This window comes from Physcomitrium patens, chromosome 5 (assembly GCF_059467195.1).
Source record: "Physcomitrium patens ecotype Gransden chromosome 5, ASM5946719v1, whole genome shotgun sequence".
NCBI classification, from domain to species: domain Eukaryota; kingdom Viridiplantae; phylum Streptophyta; class Bryopsida; order Funariales; family Funariaceae; genus Physcomitrium; species Physcomitrium patens.
In genome coordinates, this window is record NC_143414.1 from 8923075 (window position 1) to 8939169 (window position 16095).

A 16095-nucleotide genomic window follows, 5' to 3' on the forward strand; every position below is an offset into this window, starting at 1 on the left:
TTTTGATGCACTGAATATGATAGAACTTTTAAGGAACTGCGCCTGATGAACATTCAGGTGGAAGTTGATCACTTCGAAACCTCGCGTTGTGAATAGTTGTGTTCATGCCAATATGAGCTGTTTACAAGATATTATAAGTTGGCACGAAAACTCAGAAGTGAACGAATGAAATCGGAAATCGTAAAAAATATATAGTTGACTGGATGAAAAGAAAATGTCTAAACGAATGTATGAACCGTGGATGAACATGGATGAACGTTAGATACGAGATGGAAAACCAGAATGTGGATGAATTAAGTGAATGTATGGTGCGATAATGGATGAATGACAAGGAGAGGGGTTCCTGAAGCGGGGCAGGGGGCAGGACTAAGGAAGGTCGAAGGGGTGGCGCTGGGCTGCCCGAGGGAAGCCCAAGTGTTGTGCGAGAGGCTAGAGGGGGAAGCAGTGCCATAGCTGGGAGAGATCGCAGTTGGAAGCGAGAGGGTGATCGCTGGAGGTTCACGAGGAGAGGAGGACGACAAGGACGACGAGGAGAAGTTGCATTTGTCGCATTTCGGGGTAGGAGCCTCACCAGGTGCTTCATCATGTTTTTGAGGCGCATTGCAGGGCCGCTGCTAGCCTCCGTCAAGGAGTCCACAGGCATTGTAGGCCTGGATGTTGTCCCCAACGCGCGGGAGGTTCTCATCACGCTCTATCAGCAGACTCTCAAAGCTGTGCAGCCCATCCCCGAGTCGGCTCAGTACAGGAAGTCGGTGGAAGCGCTCACTCATCACAGGCTCAAGGTATGCTCAGATGTTGGATTGGTGACTTTTAGGGTTTTGGGGTCTTCGTCGTGGCTTTCCTAAATTTTTTCCGGATCGAGATGTGGTGCATTGATAGTACTTGGATTTGTGCTCTTAGTGTTCGATGTTGACATGCACAGAAGTGCTTTATTCTAATTGCATGAATCTTACGCGAATTCGCTACGTCTTGCATAGCGTGACGGGTGGAGCGAGTGTATTCAAATAGCAGACGTTCTTTTCTAATTTATGTTGTTTTTTTTGCTTAGGTTTGTCAAGAAGAACAAGATTGGGAAAACATTGAGAAGAGGATTCAGGGTGGGCAAGTAGAGGAGTTGATTGTGCAAGCTAAAGACGAGTTGCAGCTTATCCCAAAGATGGCTGAGTGGAAACCCTGGGAGGTCCCTGAGGGTTACAAGGTAGAGGTTATTGAGGATGACGACTCGATACCGTCGCATGTACCCTATCACAAGTAGAGGTAGAGCATTTCTGCAGTGATATTTTCTTGTTGATCTGGCTCTCCACGTGTTAATCCAGCATTTGGTGGAACTCAACCATTTTATAAAACTCGTCTACAATTGACCATTGATGAGGTCATCTACTTACTGCCCTTTCTTTCAAGGTCTCTCTTCAGTAGGAGATGTTCAGCTTGAAGTTCATTTTTGCAAAAGTACTTCAATAAATTCCATTTTTGGCAGTTTGTTTCTTCTTCATCGCCTCATAAATCCCATATACGTTTTCTTTGTGTTGTTGAATGTGTAAAATGTAGTACTGTAGAGTGTGAGCAATTTGCATGTGGTTCCAACCTGACTTCTGCCTTGTGGTGCCTCTGAATAGTATAAAGGAATACGCTGGGAAACATGTAGAGTTGATTTAGGGTTTAGGGTTTCCTTGAACTTTGAAACTTGCTGACCTCTGCAAATGGATTACTCTTGTCTGCTACACCCAACAATTGTGTGTTTATTGCACATACCATGAATGATATTGTATTTCAATATTAGAATCCTCTAGGTTTCCTGGAAGTCTTCAACTAGCTTATGTTGTGTTCATTTGACGCCGTTTTAGTCATACCCTACTTAAACGTTTCTCCTATGAAACTCCGTTAGATTGGAAGATAAATATTTGAAGTATGATAGTTTTGTGTTGGATGGTTCCTAGTTGTCCTGAAGGTAATGGATTGGCGTTTTTGTCAATGGAATCAGAAGAAAGACTAGGAATGCATGATTTTGATATTGGACAGATGAGTTGCAACGTACTATAATCTTATTTTATTATGCAATCATTAGTCATTGATGTCGGAACGGGGTGATATTACTGATTCTTTTCAACTTTTCTTATGTTTGGATATTGTATGAGGTAACCAAGTGTATTTTTGGATGTAACGAAAAAAATGTAAATTGTGCTCTATTCTTCATTTGCTGAGGGAAATATAGTTCAAACAATGCAATATATTTACCTACAATAATTCAGCAATTTTAGTAGTGAGGGATATTTTTTATATTCCAGACTTCGGTTCTACATAATATTTTGGTTTTGATCTGGTTTTCTTTTTACACCAAATCTATCATACTTCACCATCGTTATGGACATTTGGTGTGTATCTATTGCAAAATTGGATCGTGCATGTATTACAAATTCTCAGTGAACTTACTTCACTAATTGAAGCATTTACATCCTATTTTTACATTTCATTTATAATTTCTGTTTTCAACTTGTCAAAGCCATTATCACAAAGTCAGAATGAAGAATTTTTAGAATATACATACATTTATTTATCTGGTACTAAATATGGCCAAAATAATTAGTAGTTTGAAAATTATGTATTTATTATTTATGTATTCTCACAAAACAGAAAACCACAAAAATATTATAAATTAAAAATAACATACTGAGAAACAAAGTAAGAAAATAAGTATTTATGTTAATGAATATTTAATAATATTAGGTATATACATATATGTATATTTATTTATTTATAATTTTTTTTTTGAGATTTATAAAATTCATGCACAATTTAGTTATAATATTCATAAGTAACAAATTTTATGTTTTTTTACATATAGATCTTTACATTGGATGCTTAATTTTTTTTAAATTCATGTGTGGACCAAAAGAATAATGAAGTATTTTAAAATATTGCTACTACCACTGCAGCTTTTGCAATTGCTATCACAATCCTATAAAATTTTCAATCAAATTTTAGTCAAAAAAATTAAAATCATAAAAAAAAACTAAAAAAAATAAGTGAAATAGATGACTATGACAGATATCCATATTTACTTTAATAATTACCAAGATAATATCACTAAGTAAAAATAGATAAAATAAATAAATAAATAATTGATAGTATCTTATAGAGAGGCTTCATAAGTACAACATGACTTTGCCTTTATACACATCTATAGGTGATTGATAGTTTAAAAACTTGGTCAACAAGTTGGTCACATGTTGTACATGTTGGTGACTTGTGGTACAAAGTAGACATATGATGCACATATAAAAAACTTATCTTATAAATGAGACACATGTTGGAAATCCTATAGAACATCACCAAATAATCTATAATTAGATAATATATATATATATATATATATATATAAGAATGTCTCATTTGTTTATTTGCATTCATCAAATTCTAGTCCTTAACAATAACAAGTTATAATAACATTAGCAACGTCCTTATTTTATTTTACTATGTCTAGATTGCGACATTAGAATACATTTTTTATGACTAAGGTTTATGATGAAATATTTGAATCTATATTCTCATGCTAAAAAACTAAAACTTTAAAACCTATGTGACTTTCTTAAAGAACATACTAACCCCAAAACTTCACAAATATGTTCAACAAATTTAGTGAAAAACACTTGCATTTTTGTAATTGTTTTGAACGTGGCTGAAAGCAAAGTCTTTATGCTTGCTTCTAAACATAAATCATTTTAATCTAATGAGACTTCATAAAAATATGGTGAACAAAAAATCACAGCGTTTATATACACAACGTGACTCCACCTGTATATACAAACAATTTCAAGTGAAAAATAAATTGACCTCCATCATATTTTTATTACAAGGATAGAGGATCACATGAAGCTCTGGCATAAAACCTGAATAAGTTGCAATTGTGGGTGCTGCAGTCCATGTTGTAGTGCTTGCAGTTGTAGCTATTGCAGTATTTGTGACTAAACACAAAACTCAATTCAGATAGATTTAGAAGTGTAATACGATCATGTCTTGAAGATTAATGATACATTCTTACGTAAATATATAAACAACACCTATTAAAAACAAACCCATCTTCACACTTTTGCATAGAGCTGATGTCCCTAGAGAAAGTAGTCGTGAAATATGCTATGGTTTAGTACCTGCTGTTGTTGATGGTGTGGTTTGAATGGTAATTGCTGCTGTGGACATTGATTCTGCTTCAATTGTTGAGGTGACTGTACAGAGAGCTTATCAGGAGGCCCTGAAGATTGCACAGAGAGCTTCTAAACCCTAAACCTGTATGCTCCACTTCCATCCTCAAGAATTCCCATCCAGCCATGGTAACTGGAGCCTGGCGCACCGAGAGACCCCCACTATCCCTAACCTTGGCCAACAAGAATATGTTCTGTAAACATTGTTATGAAAGTAAGATTTGGTCACAACAAGAAGTGGTAACAATCATGGGCATTCATTCACTTTGAATAGGACAAACCACAGGACAATCGCAATGGAAGCAGTTTAAAAAGAAGACTAGTGTACCCTCAAGCTGAGATGATGGACTTGATAGTTTTTTGGAACAAGAATACAGATGACCATGTATGAAGCTACCTTCATCAAAATGTAGCTTATAGCAACGATAGGTAACAGAACTTCTTTTAACAATAGTGAGAGCGTAGACATCAGACAAAAAAAATCATGATATCGTTACGACAACACTGCCTCTTTTATGATTGTATACGTGCGAGTTCTCTAAATTTTGCATTTACACTATCAATACTAATCCTCAATAACAGGCCCATTACAGCTATCATTGCTTACGGAAGAAACCATATGGAGGGAGAATTGTCCATTCAGCAAAGAATTGCAAAACGTAGTGACGGAGGTGCTCACGGATACAGCACAGGAGACGGTAACTGCACAAATGCTGACTTCGGCGTCCTGGACCAGAGTTGCTAAGGCTGAGAAGCTTTGGGCATCAACAACAGATGTGTGACCTAATGGTACACTAACAACACCACTCTAATTTGGAGAATCAGCGACTTAAGAAGTGGATGTGGAAATGGCTGGTGAAGTAACCTCAATATATTTCCCGTTGCTACGAGTCACACCACTCCAAGCAGTCAAAGAGACATTTTGAGATTCTGCCACAGCTGCAGGAACAGATGCTGGAGCAGACATCGGCAACCTGTTATTCCTGATTACAGCTGCTCAAGGATGTAAAGAAATGGGAAATTGTTAAGTCCGAGACCGATGCAGGTGATAGCATACTCTGCTCTAAGCTAAGGTCAAATGTATATGTCTTTTAACATGCTTTACATAGAAGCATTTTATCAAAGTAAACCTACTCATCTGTCTGTGTTTTCCAACTGTGACGGGTAGTTGCTTTTCTCTGAGTTTGCCTAGCAGTTGTGAGAACCGAACTTAAACAACATGACTTCCAATATCATTATCATTTCTAAAGTTCAACAACTTATAGCAAAGCGCATGCTACAGAGGCATGCGAACAATATGCTCAGCTTGTGAGTTCACACAGTGTTAAAGACTTAGAGAAAGGATAATCATCACAGCCAGAACGAATCGACGAAGACAGAATGAAAGTCAACCAAAGAATACATTAGCTCACTTTTAGATTCAAATAGTATATTGATAGTAAATATAATACAACATCTCACCCTTCATAGTTTACATCTGGAATTCCATGATTATACTCACATCAATTGTTCTCATACGATTTGCTTTTTAGGTTTAGAATAAAGTTTCACCTGGAATTCCATCTAGAAAAATTAGTCCCCTAAACAATGACATCACGAGGATTATTAAGAGAAAATTTACACCACATATCAGCAAGTTATGAAGCTAGCAATGGACTTCTGACCGTATCGGTTATTTTTTTCTTAATTTTGAACATACACCACAAGCAGGGGTCACTTGGTAATGAGCAAACCTTGTGATAGCTAGTGACCTTGCAGGCTTTCTCATGCTTAGTTACTACAGCACACAGAGACCAATTCAAGTCAGAGAAGAGCATTGCCTAAAGCACCAGCACTTCAACTGCTACCTGCATTTGCAGCACCCGGTAAACTGCAACGTGGTTAGAAATCCCGTAAGTACCACAATTATACTAACAAACATGCAGTACCCGCAATGCAAGAAACTGGTAGGAGATAACAACCTGCTACATACTGCAAACACCCAAGCAAAGCTGTAAAGGGATCAAGTTTCCTCAAATGAAAAGGTTGTGGAAAAAGCCCCAGAGTAATTCCAGACAGAACTTTAAATTAAAATTTTAACCTGATAAGAAAAAAGCAAATTCTTATGCATAATTGATCTAAACCAGATTTTAAACTGCTGCCCCTTCCTCAACATCCGTAAACCTGTGTTACTGGTGAATGTACTTCGAGAAAGTTTTAGCTCAACAACTAAATTGCTAGAAGAAAAGTGGATATGTAACCCACCAGACATTCCTGGCGCAGATCTATAAGCAGGATTATAAACGAAGCAAGTCCCAGATTGTCACTCAATTTGCACATTAAACGAAGCGTTGTTAGTTCTTGCAAACACACAACCCCACCCATCCCAAAAAATCTACCCAAATGAATTAAAGAATGAAAAACTTAAGTATATACAGATTCTAAAAGGACAGAAACGAGATAAGTATGTTGCTGGTCTCACACGAAGCCCTAAACTGGTGCATAGGATAAGAGGTATGCTCCAATTCCTGCAACATTACCGGTAGCAAAGAAGATGACAAACGACATCGCGATAGCCAAAATTACAGAACTTGAAAAGTGCATATAGGTACTACAACCACGATAAATACACTCATGCAAATATATAGATATAGATATATATATATATATATAAAGCAGGAGATTTGTTGTCTGCTTCATTTCCAAGGCTTCAAGAACAGACTGTAGCTAAGGATACAGTCAGCAGACCCGACACTACGATTCTTAAACTGTACCTTCAGCTCGCAAACTTGCCTTGAGTGTACTCTGGGGTACTTCGCACCAAGAATCCACAAAAACTCTAACTGTCTCACACGTTCAATCATGGATAACATACAGCTCCTTAATAAGCTCCATGAAGTGAACCTCAACAAAAGATATAAGAAAAAGCATCACCACAGCAAAGATAATTGAGATCAACCTCTTCCTCGGCAGGAGAACAACCTCAACACGCTGCACACCAAAAACTCATCCACTGCATAACCGACTCAACACGAACAACGACTCCGCAAAGTGGGTCAAAGCGAAACTGTTCCAAATGCCGGAACCCAGAACAGATTGCTTCATTACCCGATAGAAGAAAAAAGAAAGGAGAAGAATAAGAAAAGCAGTAGCAACGGAAGGATGAAACCTGCAGTGATATCCGGCGACGGGCTAATGTGGGCAATACCCTTAGTCGGGGGTTCGCCAACACCCGACCCCACCCAGCTTCAACACCCCATCAGCATATTCACGAATTCAATTACCGTGTCAGAGCTTCGTGTTGAACAGTTCTCAGTCCTTGGGGGCTTAACATGGAAACTTCCGGTGGACCGGCGAGGAATCGCCACGCTTGTGGAGATGAAGAAGCTGGAGATGGAAACTGGTGTGTGTGAGTGAGAGTGAGTAAATGAGAGTGAGAGTTAGTGAGTGATGGAAGTCGGCGGACTAGGTCTGAATTGTGCCTTTAGGCACTCTCTCACTGCGGCAGGGTCCGATTCCTCGGCATGGGAAAAATCAGGATTCAGGAAGTAGAATGGCACGTGAATCTGCCACTGCAACTGGGCCGATCTCAAGTAACTTAATAGAGGCCCTTCTGCGTAACTGGGTGACAATTTTTCTAGTCAAATTTACACCTTTGCAGCGATTCCCCCACCCCACCTTCACCGTTTGATTCTGGTGCCTCGATTCATTCAGTTTCCATGTCAACGCCGGCGGTGCACGTTCACACCGGCGAAGTTTCCGCCGTTGACCGGGCAATAACGATAAATGTGAATATTAGATGGGATCATCCTATGTTCATTCATCCTTCCGTCGGTTCGTACGTTCGTTCTTGGGTTCGTTTTTATTTTTTTGTTGTTTATTGTTTATTGTTTCATATGTTTTTTTTTTCTACCTTTGAGCATGGTGCATTAAATTTGGGTTTCAGAGAATGATTGTTCTCCTTACTATTATTTTATTAGTTTTTTACGAAGGGTACTGTGAGCACTGTTCAAGGTTTCTTAAAGGAATTTTGCGGAATTTTTAGGATTCCTCTAGTTTTCATGGTAATTATTTTTAGAATGATTTGTTGCGAAAGCTACACTGTGGCTGCTTTTGGATCCTTCATCTTAGGCAATTATGAAGCGTTTGAAAGAGGAATTAATAGAGTCGCAGTCTACTAGTAGAACGTATATTCAAGATAAAAATAAATAAATATAATGAAAATAATAATAAAAAAACTAAATAAATAAATATAATGAAAATAATAAAAAAAAACTAAATAAATAATTCCGTTGTGCTGCTGACATCGAGTATTGAATGTTTTGAATTCTAATATTGGGTTGGATGTTGTCAAACGTGTGGTTGCTGCATCAAGTAAGCTAGCAAAATAAAGAAATAAAAATGCGAAAATGTATTGTACATGAAGTAAATTATAACGACACTAAGAAAATTATTGCTACATATCATGCATCTTTTCTAAATATCAATTTTATTTATCTTTTTATTCTTTTTACTCTTTAGTAAATACATATGTATTCAATATATTTACCATCAAAACCACAAAAAAGCCTCAAGTTGATATTATTTGAATCATGCATCAAAACTTTATTTAAATACTAATGATTACTGTGCAATAATTTTGGAGTTGAACATTCTGTTCCAATTTGAATATTTTTCATCCATTCATTGTTATTTATTAAAATATGATAGCTTTTCAATGTCATTTATATTTATAAGTTTTTATGTGTATATATATATATATATATATATATATACATATGTATATATATAATTTGAAATACAATGAAATATGTATATATATGATTCGAAATACAATGAAATATCCATATTTTTTTTAAAAGCATTTATGTAGTCTATATAGTGTATGAAATTATTGGAACCAATGTATACACCATGAATGCAACAAATAGTGAAATTTTTGAAAATGTTACAGAGAGAAAGAAAGGAAAATAAATACTAAAAATTGATCGTTTTACATGTCAATGTATACTTTTCTGACATCACAGTAGAAGATAAAAATGAAAAAAGAAGACAAATGAAATAACCGAAATCAACTCTATATATATATCCTTGATGATTTTTCTCAGATTTAAAATTCCTCGTGAGTCATATAACAAACAAGACTCATAAACCAGTTGATTGAATTGATAACACCTTTTGTGTCACCTTAAATCAAATAATATTTTTATTTGTAAGTTTAGCTCGGAATTACATGCCATCCAAACTCTCGAAAACTCTATTTGTAACAAAGTCTTCCAATATAACTTGTTTTTAAGACTAGCAGAGAGAGAAAATAAAATAAAATATAAATAAAATATAAATATAAATCATTTCAATACATGCTTGTTATCAAATGTTCTATAAATGTTTTATGATACATTTGTACGACTTTTTAAAGAATAATGGTAATTGTAATCTTATCATATTTATAGCTGCAAACAGTTATGGAAAGGTGGCAAAAGTCTTACAAATAGAATCAAACATTAACAAAATTATATTGTAAGGTTGTGATAATACAGTATCAATTTGTCAACATGAACATGTTGCTTGCACATTGCCTTTGTGCCAATGTATGTCCACATATTAAATTGATTTGAGAAGAAGAAAAAGATTCAATTTTTTTCTAAACAATATCTACCTCTCTATCTATCTATCTATCTATCTATCTATCTATATATTTAAATGAACACACTCAATGTCATACGAATATAATGCATTTTCCAATCTCACAAACTTACATGTTTTTTTTAACAATCTCATAATAATAATAATTTCATTGTTTATCGGCTTTAGGTGAACAAGGAAAATATACCAACTGGTATGAAACCACGCAGAGAATCTCATAGTTATTCCAAGATGACAGTTTCAGCTTGTAAGAGCTAGCAGCCATTTCTTCAAACTCGATGAATTAATAAGATTAAGAAAAATTCACCATTGAAATCGTGCAAACGTAGCAAAACCCACAACTATTCAAGACAAATACCACCCAAGCTCACAACGAATGTACAGCAGTGAAAAGCATCACACAGCCCATCGAACCTTGCCCATGCCCATTTACGTATAGTTAATTCACATTCAAAGCATTGCTTCCATGAACCTCTACCCAGTTAAACCCGTCCTTAATCAATCGCCTGCGTCTAAGATTAGACCATTCGCTTTTTCGTTTCCTGTCCACATTCATCGTTGTTCATCTACGCACGGTGTCGCGCCTTACGGATGAAAAAGCGACCATTCGTCCCTCCAGTCTGTATATCATCCATCAATCAGTTGTCATCCACTATTCGTCCGTCCACCAGTTTGTTCATCCGTCTGTCCGTCCGTCCTTGAGTTGGAGGTGGCTCCAATGATTGCTTGCCCCACCAGTAATGCCAACGGAGAGCGCGGTCGGAATCATCCGTCGGCCTCGTCGTCCCAGTCAGGGAGGGGTCCGTGCACAGTAGTCCCCACGGTGCACACAGCATTACCATTTCCTGGAGGGACGGGGGCAGACGGGAGAGTTGAGTGGAGTGGCCGACGAGTGCGAGGTTTTATGTCTGCGTGCGAGATTGACTCGGGGCAGCCGAATCCGAGCCAGGGGTGGGGTGGGGTGGGACGGGGCGTCGGAAGAGTGGGAAGCTCTGCGGTGCATCTTCGAAACTTCTTCTTCTTCTTCTTCTTCGGTCTTCAACCTTCGTTCACTTTACCCTTAGTCCATGGAGTGCTCTGCTGCACCGACGCCGTTTCCGTGTCTCGGGGTCCCACTGCTTCCACACCAGCCACATCAATCTAGTTGTCGACCATCAGTACAGTGCGCTTGTTGAGCTCCTCGACCAGGCCGCTTTGGTGGGCGAACGCGTTGCGTGCGAGTGGGCCACCTGCCTCTGATGCACCCTGGAGCGACTGCGACTCTCGCAGCCTTTGCTCGATGAGGTCCGCGACTGCGAAACGTCGGTGGCCGGGTGGGAGTTGGGAGCAGTGTGGAGCGCGGTGGTGAAGGCTCTGCTTGAGCGCTGCAGGTTCCGACCGGAGCCAGATTTGCATGGTGAGTCGTGGGTTGGGTGGGTTAGGGTTCTGGGTGTGGCCGTGCGATCCAAACACGGAATGTTGATGTGGCCGATTTGGATGCCAGACCGAACGGGGCATTGGCGCCGTGGGGTTTCGGGGTTGGAATTGGAGGGCATGCTGGGACCCGGCGTGGGGATTCCAGTTACCGACACCCGACACCTTTGATACCCTATAAACTAGTGGATCTTCATGCGGTTCCTCTGCGAAGTCGGAAGTATCTGATTTTGTTCCCGGAATAGCGAGGCTCGTGGTGTGGAAACGCATCTTTTAAAATCCAGACTCAAAGGGCTCGTGAGGTTCGCACTAGAGTTAACAGTATTCGCCTTAGTCTATCTCAATGCTTGTTTCTCGGCGCATGTGATGCACCTTGATTTAATTGAGTGGTGACACTAACTGCGAAAGAATGCCATTTTTTACTGGATGTGGATGAATTGAGTGTGCCAAAAACCCAAGGTTGGAAGACGCGTCTTCTCGAAACTTTCTACTATCGTTGGATTATTCCTCAGTTCCCGATTCTTGTGCTCGCACTTTTTGCCTCCGTAAACATAGGTTTGTGTTTCCACATCAGGGTTGAACCGTACCACATTAGAAATGCTGCTTGGGGAGGGGAAAGTTTTGTGAAGGCGTACGATGGATTGAAGCAACTTTTCCCCGATTACGTGCTTCTGCAATCTTTTTGTAGTGAATTTATAGGCACCATTTTGGCCGGACGCTTACATCGACGTGAGATGTTTTTCCTACTTCGCAGTCGTTGTTGGTGCCTCATCGATTTCAAGCGGTTCATCCCAGCTACGAGGACCCTTGTTCAAGGGATCGGGATAGATCAGATTTTCAGGGTGTTATTTTTTTTAAAGAGTAGCACTGATGCCTACATGTTTTTTTTTTACACGTTCTTACGGCTTGCTTGTCTTGATCCGTACGGTGGTACAATTATCTGCAGCAGAAGAGTTTGCATGTATTTCTTACGGTCAGAATGTTTTTGTTGGTCTGAGCATGGTTGGATGAGTGCAACGTGATTGAGGATTTGGTTGACGATTTTGATTTACGGGATCTACTAATGACATTCTCCTATATCTGTAACAGCCTTCCAATATTCGGGTAACTATATGGCCCTATCAGTTTCATTTGGCGGTTTTGTAGCCCATTTAACTGGATGCTATGATGGTTTGGTGTGAGTCCTCTCTCGTGCCTCCACACAACTAGTTGTTGGCTTGGGCTCATGGAACATGCGCCCTGAATGCGCAGAATATTCGCATTCAAATATTACTGAGCAAGTTCTAGGGCGTGACTTTGGAGAACTATCAGTCATTGAACAATTTGCCTCTGGTGTCTCTGCGAGTTTCAGATCACACGTGCCCACAGGTACAACCCCTGCCCAGTGCACTTCGGTTTTTATTAGAAAAAATCACTTTGCTTAGAGTCGTATCTCTCTTTAAACGTACATGAAGCATGGCTAGAGTGTATAAGCTGGGAACCTTTACACGCACGAGAGAATGTTTTGTGGGTGGAACCAGTGACTCACGAGTTGGAGTCAAATATTTATCGGATTCTACCGAGGTGCGTTTGGGGATTGCGTCCGAGTGCGCATCAGAACACTATTGTGCGGTTGCAGGCTTTGGGGAAGAGCAGAGCGGAAGCCAGCGTGGAGGAGGATTGATCGGAGTAGCTAATCGGGCGATCATTGCAGTTGATGAAGCAGATGGAGGGGTCATTGGAAGGCGCAGCTGTAGAAGGACTAGAAATTCCTGCTGATTTCAGATGTCCTCTCTCGGGAGACTTGATGTCGGATCCGGTGATCGTGGCGTCAGGTCAGACGTACGAAAGGATTTACATCCAGCACTGGCTGAATGAAGGGCACGCACGTTGCCCGAAAACTCATCAGAAGCTATCTCACAGGAACCTGATTCCTAATTACACTGTGAAAGCTCTGATAGCCAACTGGTGTGAGACATACGGAGTGCCAGCTCCGGGACCTGTGCAGTTGAGAGCTTACTCGAGCAGCCTGCAGCCTCCGTCTCCCGGGGCAGCTGGAAAGTCAGACTCGGATTCAGATTTGGCAAGTCCGACGGGTATGACGCCAAGGGCTAGTAGAGGGCCGATTCTCTTCTCGTCTTTTCGCGGGTTGGGGAGGAAAAGGTCAGGTGCTTCGCGGTTGAACAATGCTCGCGGTTCCGGGGAGTTGGCTGACAGGGTGAGGAGTTTGAGCGTAGGCGGGGACGAGGGGGAACCTTCCCAGAGCGATCAGAGCCCTCCGAGAGCACTTACCGGCGACTTGGAAGGGACAAATTCACTGGAAAGATCTCAAAGTGCTCATGCAGTTGAACATTATCTTCCGCCTTCGCACTCTCGGACGGGATCAAATTGTAGTGTAGCTTCTAGTGTGGAAGATGGACCTACGGCATCTGTAATACAGTTGCCTGTCACTCCGGGGGACCCTTTCCAGGTTGCTCATGAAAGGTATCCGGACACTCCGGACATTGCTGGACACTCCCGACCTATGACGTCCAGCAACGGAAGCGGGTCGTTCAGCCGGGGTGGGAGTGGTGGCAGCGGTGGCAACTTTTTTAACGATGAGCCAGGGTCACCAGCAAGGCTACCAGAGAGGTCCACGTTTGGGCGACGCGGGGTGGATAGGGATGCCAGCCTTCCTAGAATTGTTCATGACAATACTTCGGGAACTGACAGCACAGTCCAATCGGACTTGGAGAAATGGGTGCAGGATCTTCAATCGCCGGACATTGATACGCAGCGCCAGGCAGCTTGCGAGCTGCGGATGCTGGCAAAATACAACATGGAGAATCGTGTGACTATCGCCAATTCGGGAGCAATCGAACCGCTGGTTGCGCTTTTGAGCTCTGAGGATGGGAAAACTCAGGAGAACGCAGTGACGGCATTGTTGAATCTTTCGATCAATGATAACAACAAGGCCGAAATAGCTCGCGCCGGTGCAATAGGACCTTTGGTGAACGTACTGCGGGTGGGGAATGCAGAGGCGATGGAGAATGCGGCAGCGACGTTGTTCAGTTTGTCGGTTATGGACGATAATAAGGTGGCGATAGGATCATCTGGTGCCATTCCTCCTTTGGTTCATCTTCTCATTAACGGGAGTCCTCGGGGTAAGAAGGATGCTGCGACAGCCCTTTTCAATCTGTCTATTTATCATGAGAACAAAGGACGGATTGTCGAAGCCGGGGCCATCAAACCGCTGGTGGAGCTGATGGCGGACCCAGCTGCAGGCATGGTGGATAAAGCGGTTGCGGTGTTGGCGAATTTGGCGACGATTACCGAAGGGAGACAGGCGATTGGCGAAGAACAGGGTATTCCGGCTCTGGTGGAAGTGGTGGAAGCAGGTTCGCTAAGGGGGAAGGAGAACGCAGCTGCAGCTCTCCTTCAGCTATGCACGAACAGTCATAGGCACCGCGCGTTGGTTTTGCAGGAAGGGGCAATTCCTCCGCTGGTAGCTTTGTCACAATCGGGCTCTCCTCGTGCTAAGGAGAAGGTAGGGAACTTTCTCTCGCAGGTGCCGTGTTTGTAGTAGGGCGTTCATAGTGGGATTTCGGCAACCTGTTCATGCCACGGATGAAAGATGAATTAAGTGTGTGTTTAGGGATGGCATGGGCTGACGAGCTCTGCGGTGATTGGTATGATTGTGCAGGCCTCAGCTCTATTACGTCATTTTCGGGAGCAACGACATGGCGGTATGGGAGGGCGATCCAACCCAGACAGACACATGGCAGGGTACTGATTTCCCCGCTAAGGAGGCGGTTCTCAAGTAGTTAAGCGAATCGCAGAATAGGGAGGGGGTAGAGGGGTTGTTCTCTCCTTCCCACTATATATATGGTGACGTTGGACTGCAGCTATGGCTTCATGCGTCGGGGCCGCTGGAAGCGGGCAGAGGAAACAGGACAAATGCAGAATTCGTTTGCTCCAGCTTTGTGTGAGCAATCCAAACACCGTTCGTTTAGCATGATGTCTCTTGTACACGCCTCGACGATTGTGTAGAAGTTATAGTCATTTGTGGGGAAAGTAGGAGGCTTCGGTGCAAGGCGAGTTCCCTGGTTGTCCCTGCTTTGTAGTCTGGGTATCTCCCAGGCACATTCTAGATGTTGCATTTCGGATGTTGGGACATAGTTTTTTAATCAACTGATTTACATACGACAGATGTCAAAGTCTGTAGGTGGAGATGATTGTAATTTTTGTTCGTCATGAGTAGGAATCGTTAGGTGGTCTTGGAGAGTGGGGGAGTGGAAGCCTATCGCGTGTTGGGAACAATTAGTTCGGATGACCCACATTTGGGGGTTGCATGTGTAGTCATGGCACCAAGATTGCTGTATATTGGATATTTATTTTTAGATTCCTCGAATCACGAGGGGGTTTGCAAGTTCCGCAGAGATATGTCGTCTTATCAGCATGGTTTGAGCAGTTCGTGGTTCTCGTACTTGTGGAGGGTTGTTACAATGAGCGGTTGTGGACCCTCCGATGGGATGAAAGCAAGTAGTGTGACCAACACGATTTACGTTGTTTCGACATGATCCAATTGGAATTTGTTGAGGAAAATGTTGATAGAGGCAGTTGATTAGCTGGTTTAGATGCCAAGGACCTGTGATTGTACCGTTTTTGCATATTTGGATAAATGAGTTTGACAAGTGGAAACATTAGTATTGACAAGTAAATTGCTATCACAAATGTTGTATTTTTGTCAAATCTTGTGTTCATCAGTACTCGGAACTACAAACCTTGTGCTTCTAGTGTAAGGCGTTCCAAGTCATGGTGATGTCTGGCATCGGTTTGAAAGCGACGTATAGTCAGTATCAATGCAGCTCGAATCCGCAGCGCACAAATGTTTTTTTTGGTC

General features: G+C 41.3%; 2 protein-coding genes and 2 long non-coding RNA genes across 6 annotated transcripts; 2 read left to right on the forward strand and 2 right to left on the reverse strand.

Moving 5' to 3' along the window:
• Positions 1–451: 451 nt before the first annotated feature.
• Positions 452–1488, forward strand: LOC112282232 (putative NADH dehydrogenase [ubiquinone] 1 alpha subcomplex subunit 5, mitochondrial). The gene is made up of 2 exons (XM_024519616.3): positions 452–782; positions 1049–1488. Exons 1-2 carry the CDS (start codon positions 585–587, stop codon positions 1253–1255), a joined length of 405 nt encoding a protein of 134 aa, XP_024375384.1. The 5' UTR covers positions 452–584; the 3' UTR covers positions 1256–1488.
• A 2320-nt stretch (positions 1489–3808) lies between these two features.
• On the reverse strand, positions 3809–7051 carry LOC149989261 (uncharacterized). Of its 2 annotated transcripts, XR_016502944.1 has the most exons (3): positions 5062–7051; positions 4146–4390; positions 3809–3962 (listed from the first exon to the last, which is right to left on the reverse strand). It is a non-coding gene; the product is annotated as an uncharacterized LOC149989261 (long non-coding RNA). The 2 variants fall into 2 exon arrangements; XR_016502943.1 differs by having other exon boundaries at positions 3809–4390.
• LOC141045381 (uncharacterized) lies at positions 4623–7083 on the reverse strand. 2 transcript variants are annotated; one of them, XR_016502946.1, is made up of 4 exons: positions 6950–7083; positions 6658–6703; positions 5930–5973; positions 4623–5189 (listed from the first exon to the last, which is right to left on the reverse strand). It is a non-coding gene; the product is annotated as an uncharacterized LOC141045381 (long non-coding RNA). The 2 variants fall into 2 exon arrangements; XR_016502945.1 differs by having other exon boundaries at positions 4623–5973.
• Positions 7084–11075: 3992 nt separating this feature from the next.
• On the forward strand, positions 11076–15631 carry LOC112282420 (U-box domain-containing protein 4). The gene is made up of 4 exons (XM_024519986.3): positions 11076–11217; positions 12486–12602; positions 12853–14739; positions 14896–15631. Exons 3-4 carry the CDS (start codon positions 12931–12933, stop codon positions 14983–14985), a joined length of 1899 nt encoding a protein of 632 aa, XP_024375754.1. The 5' UTR covers positions 11076–11217; positions 12486–12602; positions 12853–12930; the 3' UTR covers positions 14986–15631.
• Positions 15632–16095: the final 464 nt, after the last annotated feature.

What these genes read in the sequence shown, in the direction of transcription:
- LOC112282420 (XM_024519986.3), top strand. Translation starts at nt 12,931, where the DNA reads ATGAAGCAGATGGAGGGGTCATTGGAAGGCGCAGCTGTAGAAGGACTA. An exon ending in CTCCTCGTGCTAAGGAGAAG is followed by an intron (nt 14,740 to 14,895) that starts GTAGGGAACTTT and finishes ATGATTGTGCAG; the next exon opens with GCCTCAGCTCTATTACGTCA.
- LOC112282232 (XM_024519616.3), top strand. Translation starts at nt 585, where the DNA reads ATGTTTTTGAGGCGCATTGCAGGGCCGCTGCTAGCCTCCGTCAAGGAG. An exon ending in TCACTCATCACAGGCTCAAG is followed by an intron (nt 783 to 1,048) that starts GTATGCTCAGAT and finishes TTTTTTGCTTAG; the next exon opens with GTTTGTCAAGAAGAACAAGA.